The 18,019-nt window shown below is 45.0% G+C and overlaps 1 protein-coding gene across 1 annotated transcript in view; it reads right to left on the bottom strand.

Moving 5' to 3' along the window:
* MAN1C1 (mannosidase alpha class 1C member 1) overlaps positions 1 to 18,019 on the bottom strand; it is a 140,247-nt gene that overhangs the window by 57,660 nt on the left and 64,568 nt on the right. The window contains exons 2-3 of the mRNA XM_036742631.1: positions 5,639 to 5,754; positions 2,573 to 2,653 (exon numbers count right to left, since the gene is read on the bottom strand). Of these exons, the coding sequence (XP_036598526.1) occupies positions 2,573 to 2,653; positions 5,639 to 5,754 (197 nt within the window). The remainder of the gene's footprint in view (positions 1 to 2,572; positions 2,654 to 5,638; positions 5,755 to 18,019) is intronic.

The following is an 18,019-nucleotide window of genomic DNA, read 5'->3' as shown; positions in this document are numbered from 1 at the left end:
GAGGGCAAATGGGAACTATAGAATCCCAAGAGCCCAAAGGGACCTGATGATCATTGAGAGAAATCAACTTTTAGAGTGAAAAATAGACCTAAGAGGGCAGCACGACCTAATAGATAGAGCCCTGGAAAGATCTGGGTTTGAATTCTACTCTACACACTTTTTAGCTGTGTGACCCTGGGTAAGTCACTTTTTCCCTTCTAAGGGCCTCAATTCCTTCACCCATAACACAAGGCAGTTGGACTTAATGCCTTCTGGGCCTTATGATCTGGAAATCAGCTCAGAGAATCACAGAATCGGAGGGTTGGAGAGGACTTGGAATGCAAATGCTTCCTTAGTCACTTGCTAACTGCGTGATTTTGGGCAAGTCACTTCTGACGTCTGGGCCTCAGTTTCCTCATCTGCAAAAAGAGAGGGCTGGACTCGATAAGGGCTGAGGTGCTTTCCAGCTCTGAATCTATGACCCTTTGGTGCTGTCTTCCACAAGCGTCCTCCAATGAGAGGGACCCAGCCCTCACTGCGCTTAGAGAACTCATGGTACTTATTGGCATCCAGCCTAAATCTGCCTCTCCTCGACTTCCCTTTGGGACTCTTGACGCTGTCCGGGAGCAAACGGAATAGGCCTGATCCTAACCCCTGTCCCCCCAATAAGTAGCCCTTCGCGTTCCCAAAGACAGCTCTCTCCTGTTTCTCTGAGCCTTCTCTTCTCCAAGGTAAGACTGGCTCCAAGCCAGTCCTCTGATCAGTCCTCAAATGGCACAGACTGAAAGCCCTTTCTGGTCCTGGCTGCCCTCCTCTGTTCGAAATGCCCACCTCTGGACATTGTCCACTTTGTCAATGCCCTTCCTGAAATCTGTGCTCCAGAAGTGAATGGTGTACTCCAGGTGTGGTCTGACCAGAGCAGAGGGAAGGGAATAAACATTTACGCAGCATCTACTATGTGCTAGTCACTGTACTGAGCGCCTTACAAATATTATATATCATTTGATCCTCATTTGGTACCTGGGAGGTAGATGCTACTGTCAGTCTCATTTGACAGATAAAGAAACTGAGACAAATCGATTAAGTGGCCTGTTCAGGGTCACACAGCCAGTAAGGGTCTGAGGCTGGATTTGAACTCAAGTCTTCCCGACTCTAGGCCCAGTCCTCTATTCTCAGTGCCACCAGTTGCCTCTGGAGGGCAGAGGGACCATCACCTCTTGGTCCCTGGAAGTTATGCCTCCTGATGCAGGACAAAATTATAGGACCTTTCTGAAGTGTCCCCATCCCACCATTGACTCATCTTGGGCTCACACTTCACTCACACCCTTCAATCTTTTTTTTTTTAACAAACTCCTGCCTGACCACATCTCCCCACATTGTACTTGTGAAGTTGGTCTTTTTCAACTCCAGAGTAAGATTCTTCCCTATTACATTCTGTTTTGGAAAAGCATAGAGCAGGATCAGACAGAAAGCAGGTCTTAGAAAGAAGAAGATCTGGGTGTGAATTCTGCCTGTTACACAGGCCCTCTATATGACCCTGGACCAGTCATGTAACTTCTTAGTGTTGTAAGGGACCTGTTCCCAGCAGATCTTGTTCTGTGGTGATAGAAGGAATGTCTTCAAAAGGAGTTAGACTAATAGAAGCATAGGCCCAGTTCAAAAATTTTATTTTATTAGATTTGACCCAAAGCTCTAGCCTGTCTATGTCTTCACTTCTCAGGGTCTCAGTTTACTTACTTCAAAGTGATAGGCTGAACTAGATGTTCTCTATAGTCGTTCCTAGGTCTGACATTCTGTGTTCCAAGGGCCCTCCCAGCCCTGACATCCTATGTTCTAAGATCCCTCCTAGCTCTGACATCCTGTGTTCTCAGGGCCCTCCCAGCTCTGACATCCTGTGTTCTAAGGCCCTCCCAGCTCTGACATCCAGTGTTCTAAGGGCCCTCCCAGCTCTGACATTCTGTGTTCTAAGGGCCCTCCCAGCTCTGACATCCTGCATTCTCAGGGCCCTCCCAGCTCTGACATCCTGTGTTCTAAGGGTTCTCCCAGCTCTGACATCCAGTGTTCTAAGGGCCCTCCCAGCTCTGACATTCTGTGTTCTAAGGGCCCTCCCAGCTCTGACATCCTGTGTTCTCAGGCCCCTCCCAGCTCTGACATCCTGTGTTCTAAGGGTTCTCCCAGCTCTGACATTCTCTGTTCTAAGGCCCTCCCAGCTCTGACATTCTGTGTTCTAAGGACCTTCCTAGCTCTGACATTCTGTGTTCCAAGGGCCCTCCCAGCTCTGACATTCTGTGTTCCAAGGGCCCCCCCAGCTCTGACATCCTGTGTTCTAAGGGCCCTCCCAGCTCTGACATTCTGTGTTCTAAAGGTTCTCCCAGCTCTGACATTCTCTGTTCTAAGGCCCTCCCAGCTCTGACATCCTGTGTTCCAAGGGCCCTCCCAGCTCTGACATTCTGTGTTCCAAGGGCCCTCCCAGCTCTGACATCCTGTGTTCCAAGGGCCCTCCCAGCTCTGATATTCTGTGTTGTAGCTATTCAAGGCCCTCACAGTTGTGAGAATCTGTAATCCCAAGCATCAAAGGTCTTGGCAGTCCTACCTCTTCTCCTGTCAGGTAGTAGGCTGAGAGGAGTCCACCAATGTATCGGATGTTCACTTCAAACACAGAAGCGTCTCCTTTCTGAAGCACGGGAAAAAGATTGGGAAGATATTTTGTGAATTTGGCAGCATGGCTGTGGTTAGGCCTCAGGGACAAGAGAAAGAGAGTTAAGTAAGTCCACAGCCCCCTCTTCCCTATCCCAAGCCCTCACACACACAGACACACAGGCACACACAGACACACAAACACACACACACACACACACACACACACACACACACACACACACCCCTTCCCCAGACCAGATATCTCTGTGATATCCCAACTTGTTGATATTTCTTGGCATTTCTTATAGTACGACATGCCTTAGAGAAGGAAGAAGGGAAGGGCCTCCAAATTCATCTGGTCCAAACTCATCTTTCAACAGATGGTGAAATGGAGGACCAGACAAGGAAGCCTGAAGTCACACAGCAAGGAAGCTGCAAGGCTGTGATTTGAATTCAGGCCTGCCGATGCCAAACCAAAGGCTCTTTCCAGTCCAGCTGCCTCTGAAGGCACAGACCCAATGCACAGTGGTGGGTTTTCACAACAGGAAAGAGTGGCGTTGGGGTCAGGCCCTGGCCTGTGAAGCTCCCAACAGATCCCATGCTGGTGACTTGCCAAGTCCAAATGACTCTTGGTTCCTTCTCTAGGACACCTGCCAGGCACACCAAAGCTGCTTGGACCCTTTGCACAGTGCTGCTTTTCCCTCCTGCTAATTTGGACAGGTCTGCCGAGCTTGCTCTGAGACAGCTGCCCTGGAGGGCGAGAGCAAGCCCACCTGAGTATTAGAGACACACAAGATCACACCTCTGGAGCAGGAAGGGACCTCCTGTTAGAGCCATGTAGTCCGTCCCTCCTCATTTTACAGATGAGTCCCAGGGAGGTAAAGTGAATTTGCCCAAGGCCGCACAGGTAGTGAGTGTCAGAGGCAGGATTTGAACCCAGGTGTTCCACCTTTCATTGTATCTACCTCACCCCTTAGGCTTTTTATTGTTTAATTTTTTAAATTTAATTTTAATTTTTAAAAATATATAACTTCTTAAGTTTGGAACCCTTTGCCACTGTTAAGAGTGGACAGGTCAGGGAGAGTGGCTTCAGAGAGAAGGTTGAGAGGGGCAGGGATGAGAAATGAGGGATAGGGTAAAGCAAGCGGCCATGACCAGAGGCTGGGCCTAAAAAGAAAGGGGGGTGTGACTCGATGGAGCTTAGGAGACCCGAGTTCCTGGCCTGACTCTATCGCCAAATTAGCTGTGTGATCCTGGGCTGGTCCTTTCCCTTCCCTGACCCTCAGTTTCCCCATCTGTAAAAGAGGAATACGTGACACCTGCTTCACAGAGGCACGGTGAGGAAAGCTCCTTACAAACACTACACAAATGTGGAGAAAGAGTGAGTCGGGAAGATGGGCTCAGGCCCTGCCTTGTCTCCTCTGGCTGTGTGCACCAAGCCAGGCCAGCTGGCTTCTCAGGGCCCCAGGCAACTCTGTGACACGTTGCAGAGTGGGTGTCTGCACCCCAAGAGGAAGTTTTCTCACAGGGAGTTCTCGGATCTATAAAATCACAGGTCCAATTAAAAAGAAAAAAAATAGGAAATCTGACTTTCTGTTATGACTGCAGAAAGAACTCTGACCTTGGTGTGAATTTGGCCTCTGACACCAGATCACTGTGTGGGGATCATAATATTCCCATTCCCTGGTTCACTGGGTTTATGTGTGTGGTGTGTGTGTGTGTGTGTGTGTGTGTGTGTGTGTGTGTGGGAGGGGGTTTGTTAACTGTAAATAGCTGCACAGTAAGTTAGTTTTATTAGGTATATTTTGAGGGACAAAGGAGGAAGGAAGAGAAAGGAGGAAGGACAAAGGAAAGGGGGAAAGAAAGGTGGAGAAGGAAAAGGGAAAGGGAGAGAAAAAAGGGAAAGGGGAGAACAAGGGAAAAGATGGAGGACACCAAAAGGATCCGGCAACTGGACAAGAGACCCAGGCTCTGCTGGATGATCTCAGTCTCTCGGCCTTGGATTCTCCCTAATCCACAGTTTAATATGAATGGTTTCTCTGAGACTGAAGCCACAAACCCCAGCAGGCCCCTCCTTCCATCTCTGGTAATATCTGACGCCTTTCCCCCTCAGCCTGCCCTTAGCTGCCATGATCAATTCTTTTTTTTTTTTAAAGGCAAGGTGTTATTCTGAGAACAGGACTCTAAATAAGACAACGGGGATGTGAGGCCCCACTGGGCCTCTAACAAGCGGTGGGGCTCCAGCTGATGTCTTGAATGACAGGATTCTGGGGCTTGTTCAGGTTACGTGTCCATCCTCCGTGTTCAAGGTAAGTAAGGATGCTGTATGCCAGGGAAGTCGTACATAATACTTCTCTCATTCATTTCACTCCCTTGGGGCCACCCGAGGTTGTAGTGTGGGCGTAGGGACATGTAGAGATCAAGCTGGGAAAATAGGAGTTGTATTCTTTGCTAAAAACAAGTTTAAAGCAAAGGGAGTGGATTCTCTCACACCAAAGGAAAGAGAACCAGGCTGGGAAAGAAAACCTGAGTTTAAGTTTTTTGCTTCCGTTTCTCACTCTTCACATGACTTTGGTCAATTGCTTGTCTCAGAGCCTGTTTTCTTCTCTGTAGAAGGAGAGGGGTGGACTAGATGGGCTCTAAGATTTCTTCTAAAGTTCTTTCCAGTTTTACATTCTGAATTTTAGTGTTCTATATTCCAAGGTCCCTTCTAGTACAAATGTTCTATGTTTTAAGAGATCTTCCAGCTTTGACATTGTGTGTTCTTAGACCCATTCCAGATCTGACATTCTATGTCTAAGGGCCCTTCCAGCTCTGACATACCATGTTCTAATGCCCCTCCCACCTCTGACAGTCTGTGGTCTAGAGTCTCTCTAAGTTAAGACATTCCATGTTCCAAGGCACCCCCTGCTTTGACATTTTGTGTTCTAAGGTCCCTCCCAGCCATGATATTCTTGGTTCCAACATTCTCTGTCCTAGGGCCCCTTCGAGCTTTGACATACAAGATTCTGCAACTCACCACATCCAAGTCAAAGCTCTTCTCCACCCAGTTTTTGGCCTCTCGGAACTCGTCCTCCAACTCCATGATATACAGAGTGTCTAAGGCATCAATGATTGTGGCCCCACCAAGGCCTCCTGCAGGAACAAAGAAATAGCAACTTGACTACAATTCATTCCCTTCCTTTTCCACCATTTCTCTTTGAAAAAAAATCCAAATTTTTTTCACCCTTATAAAAAATCAAGGGCCATCTTAAGCTTCTTGTAGCAGCTGGCTCCCTCTGAAGCCAGAGTGAAGGTAGCATCCAAGACCCAGGCTGTCACCCAAGGAGACACCCAAGGAGAACTTTGCCCTGTTTAGAGTGTACAAGAGGGAGTTTCTATATGGAGCTTTAGTGGACAGATGGCAGTTTCATAAACTCCTGTCCCTTCTCTGGCCCCTTTAACTCTTCTGTTCAAGAACACAGATTTATTAAGCTGTGTGTCAGACTCTGCATTTAATATTAGGGAGAGGTAAAATAATGTGGTTCTTGCCCTCAAGGAGCTTTTAATTTAATGGAAGCAGCTATGACTTACACCAACAAATACAACAGAAAGTTGCATGTGATGGAGCCAAGGGAGAAGTACAGACAAAACATTCTAGAACAGCGTGAAGTGGAAGAGGGAAAATTAACATTCAACTAATAGGGCTGAAGAGGGGGAAGGGAAGGATCAGGAATGTCCACATGAAAGAGGCAGCACCGGAGTTGGACCAAGAAGGATCACAACTAGATAAGCACCAAGATCCTAGAATGTCACACATCATGCAGTGGAACTAGACCAAGAGGGGGTGTGTGTATACAGCAGGTGGATAATTGGGCAGCATAGATAATTGGTACCAAAAAGGAGGAAGAGTTCTGTGCAAGTTGGCATTCCTTCTACGGAAGAGGGATGAAGGCTTCTATATTGTTTCAGAGGGTTGGTCTAGAACCGGTAGAACATAAGCTCCTTGAGGGCAAGGACTATCTTTTTGCTATTATTTGTATCCCCAGCACTTCGCACAGTGCCTGGCACATAATAAGCACTCAATTAATGCTTGTTTGTTTCAGAAGGTTGGACTAGGACCAGTAGAGTATAAGCTCCTTGAAGGCAGACACCATTTTTCATCTCATCTTTATATCCCCAGCACAGCACTTACCACATGCTTGCAGAATTGGACTGAATCTGGTAGAAATGAAAAGGAAGCAGATATTGACTTAATGTAACCGAGGTGCTAACAAGGAAATGCGCTGCCCAGGAGGTAGTGAGTCACTGTTACTAAAAGGAGGCTAGACAACCATTTTCAGAATCAGAGAAAATACTGGACCAGATGACCATTAGGGCTTCATCCAGTTCTGGGATTCTTTGCTTCATCAGGGAAAGCTCAGCTCAAGCACCGTGTCCTATGAGAAGCTTTCCTTGGTTCCTCCAGCGTGGCTACAGCCACATTCCCCCCTGCCCCAATTATCTTGCATTTATTTTGCCTATACCAGGTGGTTCAGTGGATAGATCATTGGGCCTGAAGTCCCTGAATTCGAATCCAGCCTCAGACTGGCTGTGTGACTCTGGGCAAGTCACTTCACCCTCTTTGCCTCAGTTTCCTTGTCTGTAGAATTAGCTGGAGAAGGAAATGGCAAACCCCTCCAGTATCTTTGCCAAGAAAACCCCAAATAGGGCCATGAAGAGTCAGACACAGAAGAAAGGACTGAAAACAACAGCAATAAAATGACGGGACTGGATTACATAACCTCAAGGTTCCTTCTGGAGACCTTCTAAATCTGCAATCCTATGAGCTCCCATTCCTAGAGAAGTCTAAGATTTGCAAAATGCCCTCTGACTTTAATTTCCCTTACTACCTATCTGTGAGGGAAGGAGAACAAGTATTATTCTATTTTCCAGGGTCTGAAAGAGATGGGGTGTCTTGCTCAAGCGCCCACAGCTGGTCAAGGGGCAAATGGATTCCTTAGTGACGGCGGCAGAGGCAGACGCCCAGTCCCATCCTCGGCCACACAGGAGGACCAACCAGGAGATAACCTCTCATAGAAGTCAGCCCCGGGTGAGGTACCCAGCTGTGAGGGCTAGGACCCCGACTGCCTGCAGTCCTTTTGTAAAAGAATAGACTCTTCTGGGTGGAAGAAGTCTATTCCCAGCCTGGAGGCAGAGAAGAGTAGAACTGGGTGGAGGAGTGGGCAGCATGGAGAAACTGGGCAGCTTCCCAGACTCCTCTGAGTCAGGCCTTCCCATGTGGCTTCATTATTTCTCCTTTGGAGCGAATTCCCAGAATATTAAGTATTCTCATACTTAAAAGGTCAGTGTGAAAACACATCCAAAAAAATCAAATAGAAATGACTTTTGGGCATTAGAACTATCTACCGTTATGGATTATCCATGCTGTGGCCTCCCTTTATAGGTACTAATAGCCCTTCACATGCAGAGTAACCCCTTTCAGCTCTAAATTTCCTTCCTCTTCCTTGTCTCCTCAACAACCCCTTCAGCCAATCAATTAATTGTGTCCTAGAGGAACTTTCATCCCAGATATCCACTGTCCTAATTGGAGACTTCCTTTTCTTGCCTGCTTCCTTCCTCCTTCTCCCCCCAGTTCTGGAACCATAAACTCTGCCACTGTTCTGGGATGGGGTGCTCCCATCCATTCAGCATCTCTGTAGCTTTAAGGACTAAAGTGCGCCCCCCCCCCCCCGCCCCGGCATCACTCCCATGAGGTCACAAAGAGTCCGACACGACTCCAAGACAACAAGTGGAAGATGAAGTTGAATTATTTTTTTCTGAAAGAACTAAGATCAATGGGTTAGAAGTTAGAGGGAGTCAGAGATATACCAACTAGAATGGTCCTACAATGAAGCTTAGGCCACCCCGTGAGGAAGTGAGCTCCCCGTCACAGTGGGTATCCATGCAGTACCTGGATGGCCACTTGGGGATTTTGCAGAAGGAATTCTCGATTCAGGAAGGGGTTGAACTCCAAGGTCCCTTCCATCTCTAACATTCTAAGATTTTAATCAGTGCATTAAAGTATCATATTTAATTCTACCCTTTCAAAGCCGGGGAAGATGAGGCCTAGGAATGTTCAGTGGAATGTTGGGGTCAGAGATGAGTCAGCACTGGCTCTATGCATCATTCAATTCTGCTGCCTCAGATAAAACAGAAATGTAAACAACTGGTGAGTGCCTTTGCCTCTCTGGTCTCAGTTTCCACATGTGAAAAAGGATGGGATTAAGGTATGTGGCTTCTGAGGGCCCTTCCAACTCTCGAGCTGTCTTCCTGTGATCCTAATTGTTCTGTCAAACTCCTATTTTTCTTAGAGTCTCTGATAAATCAAATACTAGTAATTCATCTTGATCAGAAACCCAAACCACAAATCCTCATCCTGAGAGGTTAGCGGCATCAAGTCTTACAGCTTCAAGGAATCTCAGCAGTCATAGAATTTACACCTCAGGTGACCTTACCAATCACTCAGCCCAACTCCCCAATTTTACAGATAAAGAAACTGAGGCCCAGAGAGGCAAAGAGGAGTTGCTCCAAGATACACAGATAGCAAGTAATGGAAGTAGGACTAAAATCCAGGTCCTCAGACCCCAGACCTACCACATTCTGTCTATTTCAAGTCATCTGGTCCAGTTGATACCTGAACAAAAATTCCCCCTTCAATATCCCTTCAACATCATCTTCATCCAGTGATGAAGGAATCACAAAGTATTTGGAATCAAGATCTTAAATAAATTCAGTTGGTCTATATTTGGTTCAGACCCTTCCTCATCTCTAACCTGGAATGAAACAGCCTCCTAACCGGTCTCTCTGTTTCTAGTCCCTCCCCTCCCCTCTCTAATCCATGCTTTCTTTACACAGCTGTCAAAATAATCTTTCTAATACACAGGTCTGATCATCTCACCACCCTCTACCCCACTCAAAAACTTTCAATGGCTCCCTTTTGTTTCTAGATGAACTACAAATTACAAATTAGCCTGGCATTTAAAGTCCTCCACAATCTGGCTTAACTTGAGTAAGTGGGTGAAGAAATAAATGAAAGAATGACTGCTTATTACACAGTAGAATGTGTCTGGAGGCTAGTTTTGGTATCTTGTTTGATGCCCATCTGGAATTTTTAAAAATATGATGCCATATTCCCCTTAGACCCCACGGGGACTCAGGGGACAGAGTCTTGTATTTCATTGTGGAAAATCAGGAGGGGCCAAGCCAGACCCCAAGCTCTTGTCCTGATGGTGACCTTAGAAAGGAGGCAAGTCAGCAGGCAGTGCCTCCCGTGACATTTTCCCTTCTAAACAGCACCCTAGCAATGGATCTCTCTATGACTCACAGAGTGGAAGAGAGCCTGATAGATTAGTTGGCAAGACTTCCCCTCCCATTCTCATGTTCCTAATTGTTCTCTTGGTTGATCTCACAACATCTTGGTGGGATGTGGTCCAGGTATGCACTTAGAAATCACTTCACTTGAGACAAAAGGTTACCCAGGGAGGCACATTAGGCAGGAGAGGCCCAGGAGGTGTCTTGCCTAAATTCAACTGCATTTCGTTTGCTGGCTGCCCTGGGAAGCAGGTTTGACTTTTTGTAGAGTAAACCTTAAACATGCTAACTAGGAGGTGGCTAGGTGGCTCAGTAGATAGAGTGCCGGTTCAAGAGTCAAGACCTGAGTTCAAATCTAGCTTTAGATACTTACTAGCTAGGTGACCCTGGGTAAGTCATTTAAACTCTGTTTGCTTCAGTTTCTTCAACTGCAAAACAGGAGTAATAAGAGGACCTACTACTTCAGGGTTGTTGTAAGAATTGAGATCAGGAATATTTGTGTTTGTGGGGGGGGGGGGATGAATTCTTTACGTTCTCCAGTACCTAGTACGGTGCCCAACCAATTTACTATTGCACTTATTAAGTGTTTATTATGTTCCAGGCATTGTGATAAACACTGGTGGCAGATGGAGGGAGCGGAATGAAGAAAAGCAAAACCTCAGACCCTGTTTCCAGGAGCTCACATTCCAATTGGGAAAGCAACATGTCAATTACTAGGAACATACAAGATATATACAGAGAATGTCTGGTTGTCTCAAAGGGAATCTCAGAGAAGGTTGGGAGATCCTGGAAAGGCAAAAGGTGGGATCTGAACTGAATCTTGAAGGAGGCCATGGAAACTAGGAGATGGAAGTGAGGAGACAGAGTATTCCAAGCATGGCAGACAAAAGCATGGAGTCAGGAAACAGCAGGTCTTAAGTGAGGAACAGTGAGAAGGCCTGTGGTCCTATATTGTAGAGTACATGGTGGGGAGCTAAGTATAAAAGATTGATGAGGCAGGAAGTGGCCAGGCTGGGGCGGCTTTGAACACCAAACATAGATAGAATTTTGTATTTAATTCTGGAGGTAATAGGGAACCACTAGAGTTTGAGTAGTGGGGTGACACAGTCAGACTTTGGAAGCTGAGTAGCCAGGGGCAGGCACTTCAGAAATGGTTGTCGTTGGCTTGGACTTGCCCAAGGTCGTAGAATCCAAGATCTGGAGCTGGAAAGGACTTCAGAGCTCCATCTGGTCTCTGATTTCACAGACCAGGAAACTGAGGCCAAAGAGGTCAGTGGCTTGCCTAAAATCACAAAGGTCATAAGTAGTAGAGGAAATATTTAAACGTAGGTCCTCTGATTTCCAACCCAGCATCTTTCTAATGTACCTTCCTGAATAGCTAAGGAAATAGTAGAATTAGCCCTTGGTCCTTGGCTTGGTCCAAAGCTCCTCACTACCATTTGATGTTTCCTTTTTGGAGGAAAGGTGAGTTAGGATACAACCAATTTGAGTCAAGTCATACAAATGTGCTCCAGCTTTGACACAATAATAATGAGCCGAGAGTAGGGACTGAATGGCAAATTGGGAGAGGATAAACTGAGTTCTTGTACTAAGGCAAGATGGTGGGGCAGGCCTCATGGAAGGCCGACTGGATGTAAGCTAGATGAGATGGGGACTTGTTGGCCCAGAAACAGCACCCTTCAGAACAAAATTAAGACATCTTAGCAGAAGAATTCTGTGTTCTACAAATGTTCATTGATTTTCTCTTATTTTTATTTTTTCAAATTATAATATTTATTTTTAATTTTCTCTCCATCCTATTTCACCTACACCCTCGCCCACTGAATAACATCAAAAAAGAAAAAGAAAATCCCTAGACATATCTATAATCAAGCAGAGCAAATTTCTTCACTGGCCAGTTCAAAAAAAATGTATGTCATGTTGTACATTTTGTGTCTATCACCTCTTTGTCAAGAGGTGGACAATGTGTTTCCACTCTGGCCTTCTGGCATCATAATTTACATTGTTGCATCGATCGGAGTTTAAAGTCTTTCAGGATTGTTTTTCTTTGTAATGTGTTTATTGTATAATTTTTTTTCTCCTAGCTCTGCTCACTTCACTTTGAATCAGTTCAAACAGGTCTTCTTACTTTTCTCTGAAACTGTCCATTTTGTCATTTCTTATAGCACAATACTATTCCATTACATTCACATACCACAAATTGCTTAGACATTCCCAATAGGTAGGTACCCTCTTAGCTTCCAGTTCTTTGCTATCACAAAAAGGAGTATAACTTTTTATACATACCTTTTATTCTTTCTTTGATCTCTCTGGGATATATGCCAGTAACAGTATCACTAAGTCTTAGGGTATGTATAACTTTTTCAGGACAGTTCCAAATTGTTTTCCAGAATTTCTGGCTCAATTCCCATCTCTACCAACAATGCATTGATGTTCCTATTTTCCCACAGCCTCTCAACATATGTCACTTTCCTTTTCTGCCATCTTTGCCAATCTGATGGATGTAAAGTAGAACCTCAGAGTTGCTTTAATTTGCTTTCTCTGATTATTCATGATTTAGAGCATTTTTAAAATATTGCTGTTGATAGCTTGATTTTGTCCTTCAAAAACTGCCTGTTCATATTCTTTGATCATTTTTCTATTGGGGAATGGATCTTGTTCTTCTAAATTTGAATCAATTCCTTCCCTATCTTGGAAAGGAGATATTTATTGGAGAAACATTATGTAAAGATTTTCCCCTCAGTTATTTGTCTGTTTCACTTTTAACTTTAACTGCATTGTTTTTGTTTGTGGGAAAACTTTTAAATTTTAATCAAAACTGCCCCCTTTGTCTTCTGTGATCCTCTCTCTCTCTCTCTCTCTCTCTCTCTCTCTCTCTCTCTCTCTCACACACACACACACACACACACACACACACACACACACAATCTGGTCTTGAGTTCTTCCCCTATCCAGATGTGAAAAGGCAATTTCTTCCTCACTCCTCTAAATGACTTATAATGTCACCTTTTCATACTCAATCATATCTCCATTTGGATTTTATCTTGGTATACACTTGTGAAATGTTGATCTATACTTAATTTCTGTCTGACTGCTTTCCAGTTTTCTTAGCAGTTTTTGTTGACTAATGAGACTTTACATCAGTAACTGGGGTCTTTGGGTTAATTGAACACAAGCTATAGTGTTTGTTTACTTATGTATGTGGTGCACCTAATCTGTTCCACTGATCAACTTCTCTATTTTCTAACCAGCACCAAATTGTTTTGATGATTACCGCTTGTGTTATAGATCTGATACTTCATTATTCCTAAGCACTATTAAAAGCATCAATAAAATCCTTAAAATGTAAGGAAAGGAGTTCTCTGTTCTCCCCTATCTCCACCGATATAAATAATGTGAAGTTTTAAATGTGTAAACAACATGGCCCATGCCCTGTGATCTCGTTGTGAAGTTCGAAGTTCATTAATTGGGTGAAGAAGGGAACAGCTGATTGGCTAAGCAAACAAACTATCTACCTCTGGGAGCTTTAAATAGTGGAATAGATTTCAGCAATTGGCTAAGCCAGTGGCGGAGAATTGCAATGCAAAAGTTGGAGCCAGAGCTGAGAGAGAGAGAGAGAGAGAGAGAGAGAGAGAGAGAGAGAGAGAGATTTTCTCTTGGGGGTGGGAAGAAAGGCTCTCTCTCTCTCTCTCTCCCCCCCTCCCTCTCCCTCTCCCTCTCTCATTCTACTGATCACATCATTTAGAGAGACTGGTCCAGTAACAAAAAATATATTCACCTGGTATTGAAGAGATAGGACAGGGAAGACATAGTTCCTCCAGAAAGGAGCTGATAGACACACAGAATACAAACAGATGAAGAATCCACTATAGGAGAAAGGATTTCTAGTACCAGGAGTTGTAAATAACCTCCTTGCCACATCCATTCAATACATGTGTGCCTCATTACCACCATACTCTAAGCTTGAGCCCACTTTTCCCATAGACTTTGTGTGTATTTGTAAAAGAGTAAATTCCAAACTTTTAGCAGAAATGTTTTTGAAACTACTGTTCTTGCTATATTGGCTTAGTAAATGCTTTTCCATAAGCTAACGGGAAGCACACAAGTAGGTTTTGTAGTCACCCACAAGGTTATCCCCAGGACCCTGAAAGTAGTAGTCAGTACATTCTATGTATCCAACCTATGAGTATGAGTGCCTGGAAAGGTGTTACCACAAAAACCAAAAACCAAAACCACCATCACCAACATTCCGAGGTACTCTAAGTTAGAGGTGCTCAGCCAGAAGTAGACAAGGTTTGGTCAGTCAGTCAAAAGTATTTAGTAAGCACCCACTATATGCCAGGCACTGTGCTAAGCCCTGGGGATACAAAAAAGGCAAAAGACAGTCCCTGCTCTCATGAAGCTTATAGGCTAATAGAAGAGACAATATTCAAACAACTACATACAAAAAAAGATACATACAGGATAAACTGGAGCTAATCAATAAAGGGAAAGCAATAGAATGAAGGCAGATTGGGAAAGACTTCCTGTAAAAGGTAGGATTTTAGGCGAGACTTAAAGTAAGCAAGGAAATTAGGAGGTGAAAATGAGGAAGGAGAGAATTCTAGGTATGGAGGACAGCAGCAGCAGCCGTACGAAAGAGGGCATCGGTCTACAATTCTGAGGCACTGTCCAGTAACACTAGTAGAAGGCAGAAAGCAGAGCAAAAGAAGCTCAGACCCCAAGTTTGATGGGAGCCATGTGCTTGTTAACTCAGACCCTTCCATCCCCAACCCACCTTAAGATGTGAATCACTAGCATTGGGAGGTGGAGGAGAGAAAAAAGAAATGAGGAAAAAATGAAAGGAAGAAAGGAAGGAAGGAAGGAAGGAAGGAAGGAAGGAAGGAAGGAAGGAAGAAAGAAAGAAAGAAAGAAAGAAAGAAAGAAAGAAAGAAAGAAAGAAAGAAAGAAAGAAAGAGGAGAAAACTAGATATGAATCATTTCCCATTCCTCCAGGGCTTAAAGGTTTTCAAATGTCTTTCCAACAGTCCTGGAAGCTTTTGGTGCCAGGATGACCATACCTAGTATTTAAAAGGAAGAACTTGTCCTTAGGTCTCCTGGCCTTCTAATTCCAAACCCTTCTTGCCTTCAATGCCTCCTTCATCAGTAACCCTTACTAATCATCTCCTCATTGTTGGTCTCTCCCTCCAAAAGAGAAACATTTACATCTTTCTAGGGGCTTAACTTCCATTCTCCAAAGTTCCTTCTGAGCCAGAGACAAGGTCACCACCCAATTACAACTTGAGTTAAGACACTTAAAATCACCTGTTAACACCCAAGGAAAGAATCTGGTAATAATTGTAAGGGGTTTTGACCTATGCGTACAATCTCACAAGATGGTAAGGATGGGGGAGGAAGCTTAGAAAAGGAGGATGGTGTCCAGTGTTGGGTACCACATTTTGGGAAGGACATTGACAAGCTAAAAAACATCTTCAAGAAGAGTGATCCGGATGGTGAAGTTGACAAAAGGCCTCAAGATCATACCACACGAGGATCTACTGAAAGAACTGGGACTGTCCAGCCAGTAGAAGAGAAGACTGAGGGGAGATATAACCTATTAGACATATTCTTGGCCAGAATTTTAGGCAGTTAGGTTGAGCAGTAGATAAAACACAGACTTCGAATCTGGAAGATCTGAGTTCAAATCCTACCGTAAGACACTTAGTAGTTGCGTGACCATGGACAAGTCACTTCATGCTGCCTGCCTCAGCTTTCTCATCTGTAAAATGGGAATAATTATAGCTTTTTTCCCCTTTTAAATAATAATAAAAAGCTATTGTTATGATAAAATTAATACCTCCTAGGAAGGCTGTAAGAATCAAATGAGATAATATTTGTGAAATGCTTTGTAAACCTTAAAGTGGTAGCTGTTATTAGCCCAACATGACAGAACTAGTGGCAACAAGTGGAAGTTATGGAGAGACAGATAAACAGCTAAAGCTCAAGGTAAAGAAAAACTTCCCAAGAATTAGGACTGTCCCAAATGGGCTGTTGCCTCAGGAGCTAGTGGGCACAAATTTTCAATCTTTTCAGTTGTGTCCAACTCTTCCCGACCCCATTTGGGGTTTTCTTGTCAGAGATACTGGAGTGGTTCGCCATTTCCTCCTCCAGCTCATTTTACAGATGAGGAAACTGAGGCAAGCAGGGTTAAACAACCATCCCAGGGTCACATAGCTAGTAAGTGTCTGAGGCTGGATTTGAACTCAAGTCTTCCTGAGACTCCAGACCCCAGCATTCTGTTCACCATGCGACCTAGCTACCAGGAGGACATGAATTCAAATCCCATCTCAGTTGCTTATTAGCTGTGTGACCCTGGGCAAGTCACTGAATGGCTCTCTTCCTCAGTTTCCTCATTTGTAAAGTGGGAATAACGGCACCTAACTCTTAGGGCTGTTGCGAGGATCAGATGAGATAATCTATGCAGCGAGTTTTGCAAACCCCCAAATGCTGTACAAATGTTAGCTATTATCACCGTCGTTCTAATGAGTCACTTCCCTTTTCTTAACACCGGTTCGGAGGAGGAAGAATGAAAGATTCTACCGAGAATGCATTGGGATCTGTTGGCGGCAGAGCATTGTGGGAAGCGGGGGGACGCTGGTCACCACTAATAACCGGCACATTTCAGCCTGGGCTAGAATGGATCTGGGCACAACCCAGGCTGATATGGCCCAGTGGGAAGCACTGGGTTGGCGCACGCTACAGTATATGTGCCTGGGACTGCTCTGGATGCAGGATGAGGGGATAAGACACAAGCACCCAGGGAACCTCGGCGCCAACTCTCTGCCATTTAGGGCCGCTGTGTGGACACAGCTGTGTGCTGCTGGCTGGGAGCTGTCCCCAGGGAGCAGGGCACGTTCTGCTCTATAGTAGTCCCTTCCAGAGGCTGGAGCTGGGGGTGGCAAGGAGATAGCAGATCAGACCGTGCTGGGCCATGGGCTTCTGCAGACGAACAGGCTGAGGCTGATGACAGCCAGGGTCGTGGGAGCTCGGACCCCTAGGAGGGTGGAAGGTATCGGCTGTCTTGTGTGCTTCTCCCTGCTGCCACCCCCCTCTCCACCCCATACACTCCCAAGAAAGGTACAATGACCAGGGCCAAACATTGCAGGCTCCATTGTCCTCTCTGAGTGCCAGGCATCACTGCAACGACCACCTGACAACGTTTGATTATTAAGCCTCAGCTGGCATATTTGCCAGGTAGCCAGCATGTCAAACAGCCCTCATTTACATCAACATTAGCATATTCATAGCTGTCCCCAGGCAGCAGGGAGGTCACAGAAAGAGTCTTACACCTGGAGTCGGCAGACCTGGGAGGGGAATCCAGCATTTAGTACAGTGCCTGGCACACAGTAGGTGCTTAATAAATGTTGATTGATTGAATCCTCTGGCCTCTAGCCTTGAATAGTTATATGACTTCTCTGAGCCTCAGTTTCCTCAATAATAGAGTGGTAATAATTCTCTCTCAGAGGGCTGCTGTAAGGATGCTGGTCAGTCAATGGACAAATCCTAAAGAAATATGGGCCATTATTAAGTGCCTACTGTGTGCAGAGAATTCTGCTCTTGGTAAACCAGACAGGACACATTCCTAGGATCATAGATTTATAGTTGGACGGGGCTGTCAAAGCAACTAAGTCTAATCCCCTCCCCTTTTATTTTTTTTGAGGCCATTGGGGTTGAGTGACTTGCCCAGGGTCACACAGCTAGCAAGTATCTGAATCTGGATTCAAATTCAAATCCTCCTGACTCCAGGACCTGTGCTCTATTCACTGTGCTGCCTAGCTGACCCACCCTCGTTTAACAGAAAAGGAAACAGTCCCAGAGAAGGCACGAGACTCACCCAGAGTCACATAGCTACTAATTCTCCAAGGCATGACTCAAACTCACATCTTTCTGACTCCCAGTCCAGCATTGTAGTTCCCACAGACCCGCCTATTCTTAAGGAATTTACATTCTAGTGGGAGAATTCAACACACACAAAATGGCTATTTAAAAAATTAGAATAATAATAGCTGGCATTTATATAACACTTTTT

Source organism: Trichosurus vulpecula, chromosome 2, assembly GCF_011100635.1.
Source record: "Trichosurus vulpecula isolate mTriVul1 chromosome 2, mTriVul1.pri, whole genome shotgun sequence".
Taxonomy (NCBI): Eukaryota; Metazoa; Chordata; class Mammalia; order Diprotodontia; family Phalangeridae; genus Trichosurus; species Trichosurus vulpecula.
Note: the sequence above shows the minus strand (reverse complement) of the source record. Positions and strands in the feature narration are given on the sequence as shown.